This window comes from Tachysurus fulvidraco, chromosome 20 (genome assembly GCF_022655615.1).
Source record: "Tachysurus fulvidraco isolate hzauxx_2018 chromosome 20, HZAU_PFXX_2.0, whole genome shotgun sequence".
NCBI classification, from domain to species: Eukaryota; Metazoa; Chordata; class Actinopteri; order Siluriformes; family Bagridae; genus Tachysurus; species Tachysurus fulvidraco.
In genome coordinates, this window is record NC_062537.1 from 6,036,232 (window position 1) to 6,053,828 (window position 17,597).

The window sequence follows — 17,597 nt, forward strand, 5'->3', positions numbered from 1 at the left end:
AGAGAGAATGATAGAGAGAGAGAGAGAGAGAGAGAGAGAGAGAGAGAGACCTCCACCCCCTCCCTCAGCTGCCTGCATTAAATCACAGAGTTGCTGAGCACAAAAGCTCCTACCTACCGTGCACAAAGGCTTTTTCTCTCTTACAGTGAATAATAGCGCTCTTAATCGCTAATGTTAGAAGATTCCTAGGTGATTTGCTCTTTGTCCACATTGCTATGACTCCGCTCAAATACAGTAGGTATTAATATTAATATGGGTTTATTTATGCAAAGCGTATAGATGCGTAAGCTCACACGGCACACACCCCTGCCACCATGTCTTACTTACACTTCACTCATTTGGCTGACTTAGATGTGAAACCGAATGCAAGTAATGCACTGGAGGAGTTACAGGTCTTGCTTAAGGACCCGAGCGTGGCAGCTTGACAATGCTAGGATTTAACCTCGTAGCCTTTTAATCAGTAGCTCACAGCTTCAAGCACTCAGCAAACATCCTTTAGATCCTCTTTTTTGGGGTGAAAAATGAAAACAGCACCGCTCACATGTCCATATACAGTACTTTTACTGTATCTCTATTTTATTATAAAACAGAAGGCTTTGTTCAATTAATTGTGCAACAATTCCATTGTCCTATATATTACAGAAATGAAGACAGTCACATACGTGTTCTTTATTAACAAGCTCGAAACGTTCACATCCTTGCTGATGTGTGCTTCGTTAAGGACTTAAGAGAGTCAACAAATTACTTTTATTAAGGCCATGAAAGATTCAGTCAGGTTCAAACGCTGGACCTAGGGGTTAGGGTTAGGTTTAGGGGTAGGAAAAGCAGACAAAGCAGGAAAAGGATATACAATAAACAAGATAGTGTTTTTGTTTCTTTCTTCCACTGCTAAATTAGTCATAATTGTATCCATAAAGACATTAGGAAAAGAGTATCAAGGGGGAAAATACAGCCAGAGAGAATCCCAAAAAAAAAAAAAGAGTCAAAAACATTAGATTTGAATGGAGTAAAAGTGGAATTCATTTGTATCATATCCTCAAATATCATTATTCTCTTCATATAGCATTTTGTCACACGCATTAAAGGTTTTTATCTTTCCAATGTAAGAGTATACAAAAACACAGAATGTGAACATCTCTGTGGAATTGAAAAATCTATAAAATAGACTCTCATCAAGTTTTTAAACGTCATCTGGGAAGAAATGCAGAATGAGACATACAGCAAATATTAATTTACTTGCTAAAAAGTGACCCCGTTTTACACGACATCACCTGTCTTATCGCTATACACGTGTATAAATTTGACATTTCCTGTGGATTTGCTGCCCTGATGATCTCCCTGCATCTTCACCTGGTTATGAAGATGTCAGCACAGTTCAGATAATTACCCCAGCAGATTCAGTCCTGGGCTTGTTAATGACCTAATGTGCTGGGTCAGGTATATTTGCAAGGAGTTACCCAGATGTAGCTATAAATACTCAGAAATACCCCCTACACACACACACACGCACACACACACCCACAATTCAGTATCCTCATTTCAAGCTTGAGTCAGAGGCCATCACAATGCACCACGACTTTATTGCCATCTTGTGGCAATTGTTCATTAGGATAGTAAAACCTGCCGTAATTAAGCCTGAAGGTGTCCGAGAGGTACTGTGTATTTAATAAATCCCCATGTAGGGATAAACGTGATATTTTGTTACGGTTGTGTTCTCAGAAGTTTTAGAATATTAATACGATGACGCAAAGTATTCAGAGTTAAAATCATTTTCAGTTTTCAGTTTCGTTCCTGTTTAATGTTTGGTGTAAGCCTCAGGGACTCTTAACTCTGGGTTTAGGGCCATTGCTGTAGGAGTGTGACCAGAATGAAGAAGAGCAACATATAACCTGAGGTATCATCCAAACGCACGCTGCCACCAGCAACCTGCAGTTAATTTTAATTTATTTTACAGCACGGATCTTCAATCTCCCTGCTGGGGCTTCTGCATTGCAGAGTTGTGGGTTTTTGTTCTCGAGTAGTGATGAGACTTGCCGGAAGATGGATTAGAAAAAAAAAACATGTTAATGTTTCTAGCTAGATGATAGAAAGGGAAGTCCTTGGGATTCACAAATTCATCTTATTTTCCCTGGAAGCTCAAACGTCAGTACAAAAAAAAAAAAAAAAAGCACCTCCTACTGTGTCAGAAGCACTGCACAGCTGATGAAGGACTTATATTCCCTTCTGATGCAGGGGTGCCACTAAGGGGGGAAAGTTAGGACAATTCTAAGGGCCCATGCACTTTTGGGGCCCCCAGTGGCTTGTATGTTTGGTGCGAATTGGGTGTGGTATTGGGCCCAGTCTCATGTTCTTTCATAGGGCCCAAAATTGCTAATGGTGCCCCTGCTCTGAAGCATCGTGTTTCTCTGGATTCTCCTATTAGGACTGATTTTGTCCCCTAACAAACGCCAGACTAAACAGAAACCGGCATGGGGCGATAAACAGAAACATCAGGCCTGCTCGTTAATTAGATCAGACTGTCAAACACCTCAGGGATGTTGTAGCCCATTAGCTGGGTGGTCCTGGTGGTGGCATGGAGGATGCCCAGCAGGGTGATGTTAGCCAGACAGTGGAGCGCAGGATTGGCGGCCTGTATAAAGGGCAAGTAAGATTTGAATAATCAGGAGGGTTTAAAAAACTTGAAGTGTATTCGGCCTCTCGAATTAAATTCGGTCCGATTGAATACGTGTAGCACATTGTCACAGAAAACCGGAAGTCTATCGATTTATTAACAACAAAGCCTCGAGAAAAAAGAGTCATAAAGCTGCACTTGACTTATGATACAAGTCTAACAATAGTAGTAAGAAAAAAACAGATAGCTGCCAACAATATACAGTTATCAGGAATACAGTCTAGCAGTATGTTTGAGTGCTTTTTGGTGTTCGACTGTTTAATGTTTAATACAGCAGGTTTGTTTCTCAAAATTCACTCAAAAAGGTCACTGTGGTACATGGGCTACATTTCTGTTGTACTCTCCTAAGCAGTGTAAAATACCTTAGAAAATATTCTGTACATTATAGACACACTGCCTGCCCTCATTTGCTTCGTAGATATTTCATTCCAACTATTTGCTATAAAAGAAGATTTTGGTGGCAGACTAACGAAGTATAAATCCTGATGTAAACTGCAGAGCTAAAAGTAGACCAACTTGGATACCCTGATATTAACAGTTCTGGTTACTGTTCCTTTATGAAGGACTTTATTAAGATAAAAAAAAAAATGTTGAAATATGGTCTAGTTGCCTCTAATGGACCAACCACCACAGATGTGTATCTCATACCTCCAGAAGTGACAAATAAAATAGTGAGAACGGTGTCTAGATTTAGTGCCAACCTCTTCTTTCTCCAGAGGACAGATAAGAGCTCGACGGTGGATGAGAAGTATCGAACTGAGCTCTTAAAGACAAGCAAGATAACAGCCGTTCACATTCCCGGGAAAGTGTCAAACAAAGTTATCGGTACTCTCGCTTTCATTCTGAACTCTGAGATTTGTGAAAGTAGCCTCTGCTAAAATGGGCTGTGAACCGATGCCCAGATCATAATAAGATCGTTCATGGGGCAGGAGATTGAAGTGCCACTTTCTATTATTAGGAGCTTGTGTTTGTAGGAGGATTAGTCTTTTCCGGTTTGGGAAGACAGCAGTCAGTGGCGTCTACTGGTTCTCCTGGGAGTCTTCTATTCCTCAGCCCCATAATAATGCGGATGTTATTTTTGAGAGCCTAATATTTCTCAGAGACATTACGAAAGGCCAGTAACATGCATCTCTACAAACCTACACAGGAGCATGAGCACGATCGTTAGTGAAATGCTAATTTCTAAAAAAAACAAATGAATTATGAAGCTCCTATGAACCACAGTCCTTGTGAACGATTAGCTTTCGTAACATTTGCTTTGAAGAAGTCGGCAGCGAATGAAGTCGTATGTTCTAGAAATACTTTGATAGTACTGGGTCAGAGAGAGGAAGAGTGCTGAGCGGGTTTGGGTATGAAGTTTAGTGCTCTCAGAAGTGTATTTAGTTACAGTTACATGGGACTTAATCGATGCCATGCCTGTAGAAAGACACCAGTCCAGTCCATGTCTGGAATCCAGGGATGGTAGTCAGTGCATCATGTCAGTGCTCTCTAAACATAATTATCCATTTTAAGTGTGTGTGCACAATGTCATGTTTTTATCTCGTTGAGAAATGACTGTGGTTAAATATTTTGTGTTTAGAAACATACCTATTCCACAACAGTTTCTATTATTTATAGTCATACTACAGCGTTACTATAGTAACAAACGAGCGTTTCAAGCATGCTAAATTGTATGTCTAGGTTACATAAAGTGTTTTCACTACCCTAAAGCTAACAGCATTTTTATATGTGGTGAAATTAGTATATGAAAGTTTGAAAATATTTAAAATCCAGTTCCATCTAACAATCTGAAGAACCACAACCGTCCAATGTTCCCTTCTCGTACAAATTTAATCGACTCAACAAGATCTGTTGTATCCTAATCTGTTGAATTAAATGTGTTGGAGAAGAAAAAAAAATACACAGAAGGGCACAGATTTGTGACCTGCTACAAACAGATAGCTTCAGATGGTTCAGGTCATCTGTGCTATTACTTCATTAAAGCCCATAGGCAGTGCAGGAGCACAGCTGGCTTTCTTTCCAACACACACACATCCACAACACATCCCCTCCACCCTACACACGCACTCACTCGCGTGCACACACACCTTCTTTTTCTTTACAAGAAGAAATGTATTCATTTTTCAGATGTTACTCAAAGTGACCTTTAAGTCTAAGAGCTCAATGAGGTTTAGGCTCTCAATCATCAAGGCCTAAGATTTGATCTCACAACTCTGCAGACATGACAGGAAAAGAATGAAACGATTTATAATCGCACTCTCCAGGGTGTCATCCAGATGAGCACGGGTTCCCTTTCGGGTCTTTCTTCCTCGCCTCGCTCGTTTGGGATCAATTGAAACTTGGTTCATTTTCATTCTGAATTTATGTCTTCCTATAAAGCTGCTTCGTTACAGTGTTCATCGTTAAAAGCACTCAACAATTGAACTGAATGTTCGTCTCAGTGCCACCACTGATGAGCATCTTACTCTAAATCAAGTGTCTTACAAACGGTACCTACAACCAAACATAACGTAACGAGCTGCATCCGGATCGGATCTCACATCTTTCACTGCTGCGCCAGAGGAAAATTTACGGGTGTCTGAAAAAGGAGGAGGGAAAAAAACAAACAAAAAAAAACTGCACACAGCCCACCACCCTGATAAGCAGTTTGCTCTTAATACTTTCCTCCTCCGCACCTTCCACTGGTAAACCCCTCATTTCATTCTAGAGCATGTGCTTCCAGCCCAGGAAGCCTCGTTGGATAAATTCCCTGGCGTTCCACATGCAGGGATTACCCTTCGCCGGAGAGCACGACACACATTATTAATTCAAAACGCCGTTTTCCTAGAAAACACAATTCAGCAACTTCTTCCTTCAGACTGAGTGATAATAATAACCTTCGCAGGGTTGTTTGGGAAAGTCAGAGATCTCTCCTAGTGCTGCCAACTGGTGATTTCTGCTAAGCTCTAAAAATCAAAGAGCAAACGTGAGACTAGGTGACTACGTCACGTCAGGCTGACGGCTTTGAACGCACAAGGGGTTCAATTTATGTTTCAGCAGAAATTCTACCAGGAGTCAAAGATTTTGTGGGTTGTTGTGCTTGATTTTGCTGCAGCTTTTTCAAAATTGGCCATTTGAAGGAAAACCTCTTAAATTCTTCTGTTAAACTCCTACCAGTAAAGACCCACGTTATTACTTTGTGCGATAGCTGTACTCATGTTCAACGGACACCCTAGATGCACCGTTCACACACATCTGCCCCCAGGGCAACTCTAGAGTAGATCCAGAAATATTACAGCTTTAAGGAGAAAACTAGTGAACACAGAGGAATCCCTCAGACTGCTGCATCACCGTGTTGCCCAATTCCCATTAAAATCAAACCCGAAGATGATTAAAAAAAAAAAAAAACAGAGATGTGAGCTTGTTGTTTATTGTTATAGACAAACTGATAAACGGTTAATTGCATCAATAGCCAGACAACACAATAACCTCTATTAACTTCGGCAGGGCTCACGATCCGCCGTGAGACATGTTGCTGGGTTAAACATACAGTATATATAGATTTATATTTTTTTTAATTGGCATTTAGATATGTTTAGTAAGTACATTCTCCTCTACAAGATTCATGTACAATATACAAGTTCAAAAATATAGTTTGTTTGCATTGATTTCATTTCCCATGGTTTCTCCTCAGGATGACAGAAATTCACATTAGCATGTTGTGGGGTGAAGAGTCAGACTTTTTTTTTCCGGTAATGAACCTACTGTAAAAAGGACTGAAACTAGGCGCAGAGTTTCTCAAAGACGTCAATGTGTGTGGACCCGAAAAGGTTAGTAAGTGCACGGATGAAAAAAAACATCAAAATGAAAGACCACAAGTGTGCATGGGCCTGGGGGAAAAGTTTAAAATGGATAATAAAAAAAATTAGGCATGAGCTGATGCTTACCAGCAGTTTCTCAGGCAACGCATGACCTCTCACACACGCACACGCACCCTAACGCACGCATCCTCACACACGCGCACGCACGGACCCTCACACACGCGCACGCACGGACCCTCACACACGCGCACGCACGGACCCTCACACACGCGCACGCACGGACCCTCACACACGCGCACGCACGGACCCTCACACACGCGCACGCACGGACCCTCACACACACGCACGCACGGACCCTCACACACACGCACGCACGGAACCTCACACACACGCACGCACGGACCCTCACACACTCGCACGCACTGACCCTCACACACACGCACGCACAGACCCTCACACACACGCACGCACCGACCCTCACACACACGCACGCACAGACCCTCACACACACGCACGCACAGACCCTCACACACACGCACGCACAGACCCTCACACACACGCACGCACAGACCCTCACACACGCACAGACCCTCACACACGCACAGACCCTCACACACGCACAGACCCTCACACACGCACAGACCCTCACACACGCACAGACCCTCACACACGCACAGACCCTCACACGCGCACAGACCCTCACACGCGCACAGACCCTCACACGCGCACAGACCCTCACACGCGCACAGACCCTCACACGCGCACAGACCCTCACACGCGCACAGACCCTCACACGCGCACAGACCCTCACACGCGCACAGACCCTCACACGCGCACAGACCCTCACACGCGCACACCCTCACACGCGCACACGCACAGACCCTCACACGCGCACACGCACAGACCCTCACACGCGCACACGCACAGACCCTCACACACGCACAGACCCTCACACACGCACAGACCCTCACACACGCACAGACCCTCACACACGCACAGACCCTCACACACGCACAGACCCTCACACACGCACAGACCCTCACACACGCACAGACCCTCACACACGCACAGACCCTCACACACGCACAGACCCTCACACACGCACAGACCCTCACACACGCACAGACCCTCACACACGCACACGCACAGACCCTCACACACACACGCACAGACCCTCACACACACACACGCACGCACGGACCCTCACACACACACACGCACGCACGGACCCTCACACACACACACGCACGCACGGACCCTCACACACACGCACGCACAGACCCTCACACACACGCACGCACAGACCCTCACACACACGCACGCACAGACCCTCACACACACGCACGCACAGACCCTCACACACACGCACGCACAGACCCTCACACACACGCACGCACAGACCCTCACACACACGCACGCACAGACCCTCACACACACGCACGCACAGACCCTCACACACACGCACGCACAGACCCTCACACACACGCACTCACAGACACTCACACACACTCACGCACAGACCCTCACACACACGCACGCACAGACCCTCACACACGCACAGACCCTCACACACGCACAGACCCTCACACACGCACAGACCCTCACACACGCACAGACCCTCACACACCCACAGACCCTCACACGCGCGCAGACCCTCACACGCGCACAGACCCTCACACGCGCACAGACCCTCACACGCGCACAGACCCTCACACGCGCACAGACCCTCACACGCGCACAGACCCTCACACGCGCACAGACCCTCACACGCGCACAGACCCTCACACGCGCACAGACCCTCACACGCGCACAGACCCTCACACGCGCACAGACCCTCACACGCGCACAGACCCTCACACGCGCACACCCTCACACGCGCACACGCACAGACCCTCACACGCGCACACGCACAGACCCTCACACGCGCACACGCACAGACCCTCACACGCGCACACGCACAGACCCTCACACGCGCACACGCACAGACCCTCACACGCGCACACGCACAGACCCTCACACACGCACACGCACAGACCCTCACACACGCACAGACCCTCACACACGCACAGACCCTCACACACGCACAGACCCTCACACACGCACAGACCCTCACACACGCACAGACCCTCACACACGCACAGACCCTCACACACACACGCACAGACCCTCACACACACACGCACAGACCCTCACACACACACGCACAGACCCTCACACACACACGCACAGACCCTCACACACACACGCACAGACCCTCACACACACACACGCACGCACAGACCCTCACACACACACACGCACGCACAGACCCTCACACACACACGCACAGACCCTCACACACACACACACCTTAACGCACGCACGCACACACGGACCCTCACACGCACGCGCAGACCCTCACACACATGTACGCACTCACACACACATACGCTCACGCCCTCACACACGCACGCATACACCCTCACACACACACATGCACAGACCCTCACACACACACACACACCCTCACACACACCCACACCTTAACGCACGCACGCACACACGGACCCTCACATGCACGCGCAGACCCTCACACACATGTACGCACTCACACACACATACGCTCACGCCCTCACACACGCACGCATACACCCTCACACAGACACCCTCACACACACACACACGCACAGACCCTCACACACACACACGCACAGACCCTCACACACACACACGCACAGACCCTCACACACACACACCTTAATGCACGCACGCACACACGGACCCTCACATGCACGCGCAGACCCTCACACACATGTACGCACTCACACACACACACACACACGCTCACGCACGCGCCCTCACACACGCACGCATACACCCTCACACAGACACCCTCACGCACGCACACAAGCACCCTCGCACCCTCTCACACACGCACGCACCCTACATCCCGCACACACGCACCCTACATCCCGCACGCACGCACCCTCACACGCACGCACGCACCCTCACACACGCAAGCACCCTCTCACACACGCACGCACCCTACATCCCGCACACACGCACCCTCACACGCACGCACGCACCCTCACACGCACCCTCACACGTGCATGCACGCACACACACACAAATAAATGGATGCAGTACAGTTTGCTGATTACGAGCCCTGAACATTTGGCCGATCCTCACCTGGCAGAACACAGAATCAAACACTTAGCTTCCTATAAGGCCATGTAAAGGTATTAATAGAAAAGATTAGTATTGTAGTTAGAATTAGGAATATAATTCAAATGGCAGAATTACATTCTTAAGTGTCTGAAGAGAACGCGTCCACAATATAAAAAAATGAGAGCAAAGCGTTGTAGTGGCAGGGCTGTAAGGGAGCGGGGCAGTAAGGGAGCGGGGCAGTTATGCGGTGCAATTTTGAAATGATGACGCAAAAGATGCAAAAACAAATGTGGAATAACATTAAAATAACAAGACTAGCAGGAATCTTGTTTGGAAACAAGAAATACTGATGACGACAGAAATTCAGACAGGGTAGAGAATAAGTTGTTTTAGTCGCCGACGGTAACGGACAGTATGCTGGGACTGAAATATATATATATATATATATAAAAAAAAAAAACCTTCCCACATGAATATACTGTAAGCAGATGACCAGATTTAAACATTCCCATCATCAAAAAAAAAAAAAGATTAAACAAGACCTCCCTTTGGTCCTCTTTTCATCAAGGACTCAGAAAATAAGTTCTTATGGTGCTCATACATATGTATTCAAAAAAAGGCACGTTGTCTTAGAAAGAAAGGAAAAGGAGGACGAGAAGAAAAAGAAAAGAAGGAAAAGAAAGAAAGAAACATTTACATAACGAGGATGGGGCTGTTTAAAAATATCCGATCCTAGAAATCTGTAGGTTGAGGGATGAATGAGATTTTGGATGAAGTCTCCCAAAAGTCGGCTTTCCCTCCTTTTTCTCCCTTAAAACCTTGTACACTGAATGTAGGACACAGCTATACTTTTGATGTGCGTGTGTGTGTGTGTGTGTGTGTGTGTATATATAAGAGAACAAATATACTATAAGTGACTAGTTAAGGCTGTGTGTTTTGAGCACATGCCACTTCATGTCATTACAAAACACCAAAACTCAGAATAAGTCTAATATAATCTTGCTTTGGTAATAGAAAGAAAATTGAGCAAAAAAGAAAAAAAAAAAAAAAAAAAGACAGAAAAACAAGACAGCAAAAGCTCGTTTCTACATTTTGCTAATTGCAGCCTGAATGGATTGCAGAGAACTCCACAGCGGATCAGTTCATTTACGCAGGGGCTCTTGCGCTCTCTCTCTCACTCCCTCTCTCTCTCTCTATCCTCACGAGTAAGGCTTCACGATGTTCACAGTGGTTTCTTAGCATGGGGGAGGGGTGAGAAGAAAAAAAGAAAAAGAAAAAGAAAAAAAAAAAAAAAAAGGCTGCTTTGCAGGGAGGAGAAATGAATTTTACTCCATCCACATCTCTCCCTCACATACTGGTCTCCGTTTTCTTTTTTCTTAAAATTCCTTTTCATACATTTTTATTTTCGTCTTTCCGGGTAGCGATGATCACGTTTCAGGCTTTCAGGTGCGGCTGGCGATAAGGAAAGATGGTTGCTGTGGAAATAGAAACCAGAGGTCAGATTAGGAGCCAGTCAGCACGGACTAATATGTCAGAAACAGACACTTATGTCAGAAGACACAAACAATACCAAGTTAAACAAATATTTATTTAAAAAAACCAAACAATTAGGTACATTAGATTGCAGTAGATACAATAGATGTATCTACCTAATGTACGCAGATCTAATTTCTCCTTTATAATAATTATGATGTGATATTCAGCATCATTTGATCTGGTCTTATACGATCTCAGTGTGAATGGTCTTGCTGAAGGTTCGGCAATAGCCTCACCAGGCGTGAGTGTTTATTATGCTGCTCAATGGTATGGTTATGTTGCTAGGATACCGAATTGACCAAGCAAAAAATGGTAGCTAACGATGTAACAGTGTGCCGTCGAGCTAGTCAGCTAGCCGAGTGCGGTAATACACGCTACACTGATTATGCTTTGCTGAGAAAGTGTCTTTGTTATGTAGCCAGCGGTTGGTTATAAGCTTGTCTTTTCTCTTTACATTGCACATAACAGCTACTCTTCAAGGGCTTCAGTATTTGGCTAATTAGTCTGATGTGTTGTGCAGGAGGTGGTGGGATTCAGAACGAGCTACATACTGTACTGTAGGTGTTTCGCGTGTGGTTAAGTCAATAATTAATTTCCTTTAACGAAATTAAAAGAAACAAAAAAAACCACAACATCCCCCCACACCCTCTAATACGTTTGCTGCCTTTGCTTTTATGTCCGTTTGAAGGAAGAGGTTGTTACCTGTGAGTCAGACAATCCTGTAAGTCAGAGTCTCATCTGTGGCTCTTCTGCTGCTGCATCAGTCCCACATTCTCATACACTCTGGAGCTGTCCTCCCGCATACTGCGCGCACACACACACGCGCACACACACACACACACTTGTTTAAAGACAGATACTAGCTGCTACAGACACTTAGTATTTTGCTCATCTCTCTGTACGTACACGGAATTGCACACATTAAGGCATGTGGGATATAATTTTATCCTCCCACAGTATTACACTGCCACTATATCCAGTGCTGTTTACTCCACTTACACCTTAGTGCAAGTTTATACTCGAAAGTGTAGTCTTTAGCCTTTTTCAACACTAATGTTGCATCAGCATATGTGCATTATATTTTGAACAGCTCGAGCGAACTTTCTAATATTATCAGGACACCTGCAGGAAGCCTCGTCTCCTCCTTAGACCTCCGTACCTTGTGCTGTACTGCAGAATCCCAAACGTTCAGCATCCAGCTGTGTTTTCAGCAATGTATGAATGCTCCCGACCGCACGGCTATTTTATTAGTTATATTATCTCGTGCTCTTGTACGCTCTTTAAAAGTTGAAAAAGTTTTTATCTGTATTAAATGGTAGCATTTAAATTGTTCGAGTTGCCTAAATTGCCTCTTACGATCCGACTGGGTTGTGACCTCGATTAAAGAGAAGAAGTGGGGTGAATTGTAAAAACACGTAGGTTTAGATACGTGTATAGACTTGAGTCTTATGTTAAACATCCGGTAGGGTCGAAATGGGTGAAAGAGACGTGACAGAAATGTGAGTGTTGCTTAAACGCTTGCTGAATGTGCTGACTAGACAGATCTCTGACGTGACTGGGTGTGGTCGGATATTCTACAGAACACTAAAGAAAACAAAAGCACTCTGCCTGTGACTCCCAGCCTGCCAGGACACACGCAATATAAACACAAAGGTGTTCGCTACTAATGTCCGAGTGCTGGATTACAGAATCTTCAAAGCTGCTCAGACACAATCATGAGCTAAAGGAGTCCGCTGATTAGCTTGTGTGAAATAACAAACAAAAAAAAAACGTATATAGATATAACACGCCAAAAGAAGGTATCATATCAGTAAAAAATAAATAAATAAAAAAAATCTGTTATATGCCAACAGTATTGTTTTTCATTAGTGATGTGAATAAGCCGCTGAAAAGCAAAGCCTTCTTTGCACTTCTTTTATGCTGACTTTGTATCAGAAGCCAAAGTAATTTCCTGCTGCACTGCGTTTCACTTTCATCACGCCGGTGCACTCGTGCCACAGTGAAATGCAATCCCGGCCCAAAGTCTTACTCTCTGGGTGTGAACCTAATCGGAAAAAAAGAAGCATCCGGATGCCCTGGATATTTTCTAATCAACAAAACAGATGGAAAACTACTCACTCGGCACAGGTTGGCGTAGGGGTGCAGGGAGGAAGCGGGCTCTGGTCCCCTCCGCTCAGATCAGTCAGCGAGTACTTAATGTTGGTGTACTCTCGTCCTTTGATTTTGCTTTTCTGAAACGAAGAAAAGCCAAAGGATTTGAGGACAAAGCACAGTAATCGATGCTACGACGACATCTGATGCTGACTTCACATGGCAGGCTGAAAATGAAACATTTCACACTACGAGTATAACTTCAACACGGACAGCTCTTCACACCTGCTCCTCCTCTATGCGGCGCTGCAGGGTCTCTATGTAATGCTGAACTGCCATGTAGATGAAGCGGTACTGGGCTTCGGTCTGCACCATTCCTGAGCGCTGTGATCGCACCATCTGGATCGTCTTGGGCACGTCAATGTCACAGTCCACTCCTGCACGTAGACAAAACAGCGATTTCACAGCAAAGCCCGACAATTACAGATCCCATCCCCCCCCTTTTCCCCTCTCATATCATTATGGCTTTACCTTTCTCTCTGATGATGTCTATTAAGATGTCAATCACAATAAAGGTCCCAGTGCGTCCAATCCCGGCACTGATGAGTAGACAAAAGTAAACAGAAATATCTCATTTGGGTATCAGTGCATCCCGTAAGCACTAACATCTCACCTAAGAAAGATGTTCGAGTCAGGAAACTATTTTTGTGTCCTTTATTATGGTGCTTGTTATTGCAGTAGATATTAGCATATCTCTTAAGTGCCCCGGTTGTTGCATAAAAAATATTAAGACAGCACAGACAAGGAGACAATATATTGCATATGAGAAGGGGGAAAAATACAGCACATGTTTAAAGGCTTGAAGTTTGCATTACCTGCAGTGCACCACAATAGGCCCAGCCTCTAGAATGCCCTCTTGCTTTAGTTTGACCTCCTCCAGGAAGTCCAGCACACCGCCGGGATCGGTGGGCACACCATGATCGGGCCAGGCACGGAAATGGTACTGCCATACAGTGCGCTCTGTGTTTCCCTGTACAACAAGAACACAAACTGCTCAATCATAATTGATGACTTGATCCAGTGGAACTTATTTCACAGGCACACATTTGCCTTTAATTAACAGATCGATAAAAGTGTGCAATTCACACATAACCTTTCTGATGTTTGTCGTTTTACGCTTTCCTTTTCATTACCTGTCCGACTTTGGAAAGCTTCAGCTCTCGCAGGATGTAATCGTGCGCTGACGTCTCCTTGACGTTGCGCACGCGCATGGCACCGTATTCCTTTAGCGCCGAAACGTCCGGCCAGTACTTCACACACTTACTCTGTAAGGATACACAGTGACATTCGATCGTCCCGTTCTGCATTCTAATCCTAAGGCTGCTTTTCATCAAGGGCCAAGATTTCATTTTACAATTTTTTGATACATTTCAGAAATTGAAATTGTCTTAGATTCTTAACAGCCAGCATGTTAGAAATACTTCACTCCCGTGCCGATAGCAGCGAGAAGTTATGCTTCCATTTTATATTCAATATGTACTGTCAAACAATATGGAAGCGATCGCCTCCATCTAAACACTCGGACGGAAAACAACACACCTTGCTCCTCTCGACCTCTTTAGTAGTCATAACAATGACTCGAGAGTTTTCCTGAAACACCATCCTCCAGAAGTCACTTATTGTGTTCTGCAGACAGCCCTGTGTGGCGATGTAGCTTTTCTTTAATCTGGCGTTGTTGCACTTCGACTCCAACTCTGGCTGCATGACAACAGAGGCAAATGCACACTGTATTAGTTTTCTGCCAAATGTGGCGTTCCTTCCTGCCTTATCCTGATCTGTGTTATTAAATGTTTATGTAATCAAATGTCATTTAATCTAAGCTTATATATATATATATATATATATATATATATATATATATATATATATATATACACACACATATATATATATATATATATATATATATACACACATAAATATATATATATATATATATATATATATATATATATATACACACACACACACACACACACATAAAAAACAGTATTGCGTCTTAATTTTTTTTTAATAGTCAGCTGCTTATATTTGTTGTTGTTATTACCATGATAATGTTAGCGTTGATGTAATCGGAGCCCGGCTCGTTTGTGTCGCCGTCGTTGAGGATGACTCGCGTGTGGTCGACTGAAAAGAGGTTGACAGAGGAAGTAAAAAGTCACTCACATGCTGTGCCGCACAGCTCTATCTCTCTCTCTGTCATTTTGCAGCCCCTTCTACATGCCTCTGCTTTAAGATAACAGCCATTAAATAGAGGAAAAGGAAAGCAAATGTACACACATGGAAGGATGTTTTTGTATCTGTTCTTGTTCTTGTTCTCGGCGCGCTGGCCCTCTTTGCGACTGTACAGCAGCTTGCACTCCTGCTGTTGAAGCGTCTATGCACAATAGGAGAAGGTGCAGAAATGGAAATAATAAATCTCAGCATTGCTAAGAGAGTGCAGGATAATGTAATAACCTATTTAACTATGTTAACTGAAGCGTGGATGATGGCTCTCACCTCAAACTCTTCCCAGAATCCCTGTTTGACCTTATCGGTGGCCTCGGCCGGTTTGCTGAGCTCCCGCACTCTGCTCTCGATCTCAGCTGCGTTAATGCGTGTCGTGTTGAGAGGCTTTAAATACAACAGGCAGGAAGTTTACAGTAAGGCATCTTCTGACAGAACTACAGCACGGTTCTAGGTAGATCAACAGCTCTATGTGGAGGACGTTTACGTTTTAGTTGCTCTGAGACTGACCATACAGAGATTTTACCATTTTCGACTGTACATCCTAAGGCTTTAAGCACGAGAGAGCGCAAAACTTTAGTAGGCTAAACTTCACAACCTCCATCTTGATTTACTCTGATTACAAGACAAGTGCACAAGCAGGAGAGTAAAGCCTGAAGTAGAGTTAATGAACGCTCGGATTGAACCGTCTTTTAATTTAGAGGATGATATACAGTGCTACTGATAAACACCAACACATTTAGTTGTGCTTACTTATTAATTTCCATTATTATTACTCACTAATACATCTTCTAAATATGGAATTAGGCTTACTTAATTGCTTTTTTTTTTTTTTTTTACAAACGACTCCGTGAAGCGACTCCAAGCGTCGAGGCGGACTCTTAGTTAAGAAAGGTTTTTTGTATCACTTGTCAAAGCTACTGGGTTAAATAGCTTCTGGACCTTTACAGTGTGCATGCAGTGCAGTGAGGTTTTCAGTTCCACGGTGTGCTTCCTAATACAGCTGAACAAACTGCTGAAGAAATTCATCACCAGTTTCCCCAACAGCGCACCTGTTTGAGCTGAAGCACGGTGCCAAGTGTTTCCACCATGGGGTTTTTCTTGTAGTGTTCCACCAGGTCTGTCAGGGAGTCAAACTTCTCCCCTCCACCAACATCATACTTCATATCAGACTGAGAAACAATAAAAGAAATCCAGGTGATTAGATACAGTGGAATAAAGTTCCAGACAAAGCCAGAGTCAGTAAAGTCACCTTTCTGTGAAAGTACCTGGCAACGAATCATGACATGGGTGACTTTGGGTTTGCCGTCGGTGCTGTCCGTTTTGTCATCGCCGGTTCGTACGGAGAGAACAAAGTCCCCAGGATGACTCTGGCTCTCTCGGACCAGGAAGCTGCCGTTCTTGCCCTTCTCTGTCAGCAGCTTCTCGGCTTCACGGCCCGAAAGATGACCATGAAACCACCTTGGGAGAATAAAATGTCGAGATACAGAAAAAGTATTTGTTCAGCAGCTGCTTTAATGGAAAAACGACTTACTGCTATAGAACAGACATCAGCTAAGTAACAGAATTAAAAAAAAAAAGATAAAGAGATGGATGTGGTTGAAGAATCACCTCTCTGACGTCGGGTCAGCGCAATTCAGCGGGTACTTCAGCTCGATCACATCGCCGTTCTTCTCCTTTAGCTGCCCGTGATGCTCCATGTAAAACTGCACCAGTTCAGCCAAGGTGGCAAATTTCTCTCCTCCGTACAGGTCGTAGTAATCCCCCGTGTTCTGGATCTTAATGTGGGTGACTGCTCCATTTCGCCTAAATATACAACAAAATAAAACTTCAAATTTCTTGCCTGCAACGTTAATTCCACTGAGACTTTGTAAGCTCACGAAATTGTGTGGGCTTGTATTCATTCTTTCAACCGCATGCATTTTTAGGGTTCGAAACCATGCGCATGACTAAGGCATCAGCTTTAGAGACAATTTCAGGACATTTTCAGAATATTTACCGCCAAAAACGAACTGTGCCGAATATAAACATCACCTAAAACGTGACTGTTCCTAACTTCATACCAC

General features: G+C 44.6%; 1 protein-coding gene across 2 annotated transcripts in view; it reads right to left on the minus strand.

The window, feature by feature from the left end:
• Positions 1-10,047: 10,047 nt before the first annotated feature.
• ptpn11a (protein tyrosine phosphatase non-receptor type 11a) overlaps positions 10,048-17,597 on the minus strand; it is a 14,014-nt gene continuing 6,464 nt past the window's right edge. For both annotated transcript variants that reach the window (XM_027139673.2, XM_027139674.2), the window contains 14 exons: positions 17,143-17,337; positions 16,800-16,992; positions 16,584-16,703; positions 15,805-15,918; positions 15,586-15,682; positions 15,353-15,432; positions 14,845-15,003; positions 14,439-14,570; positions 14,121-14,275; positions 13,777-13,844; positions 13,531-13,682; positions 13,273-13,385; positions 11,857-11,958; positions 10,048-11,093 (listed from right to left, as the gene is read on the minus strand). In XM_027139673.2, coding sequence (XP_026995474.1) covers positions 11,889-11,958; positions 13,273-13,385; positions 13,531-13,682; positions 13,777-13,844; positions 14,121-14,275; positions 14,439-14,570; positions 14,845-15,003; positions 15,353-15,432; positions 15,586-15,682; positions 15,805-15,918; positions 16,584-16,703; positions 16,800-16,992; positions 17,143-17,337 — 1,648 coding nt within the window. In that variant the 3' untranslated portion in view covers positions 10,048-11,093; positions 11,857-11,888. The remainder of the gene's footprint in view (positions 11,094-11,856; positions 11,959-13,272; positions 13,386-13,530; positions 13,683-13,776; positions 13,845-14,120; positions 14,276-14,438; positions 14,571-14,844; positions 15,004-15,352; positions 15,433-15,585; positions 15,683-15,804; positions 15,919-16,583; positions 16,704-16,799; positions 16,993-17,142; positions 17,338-17,597) is intronic.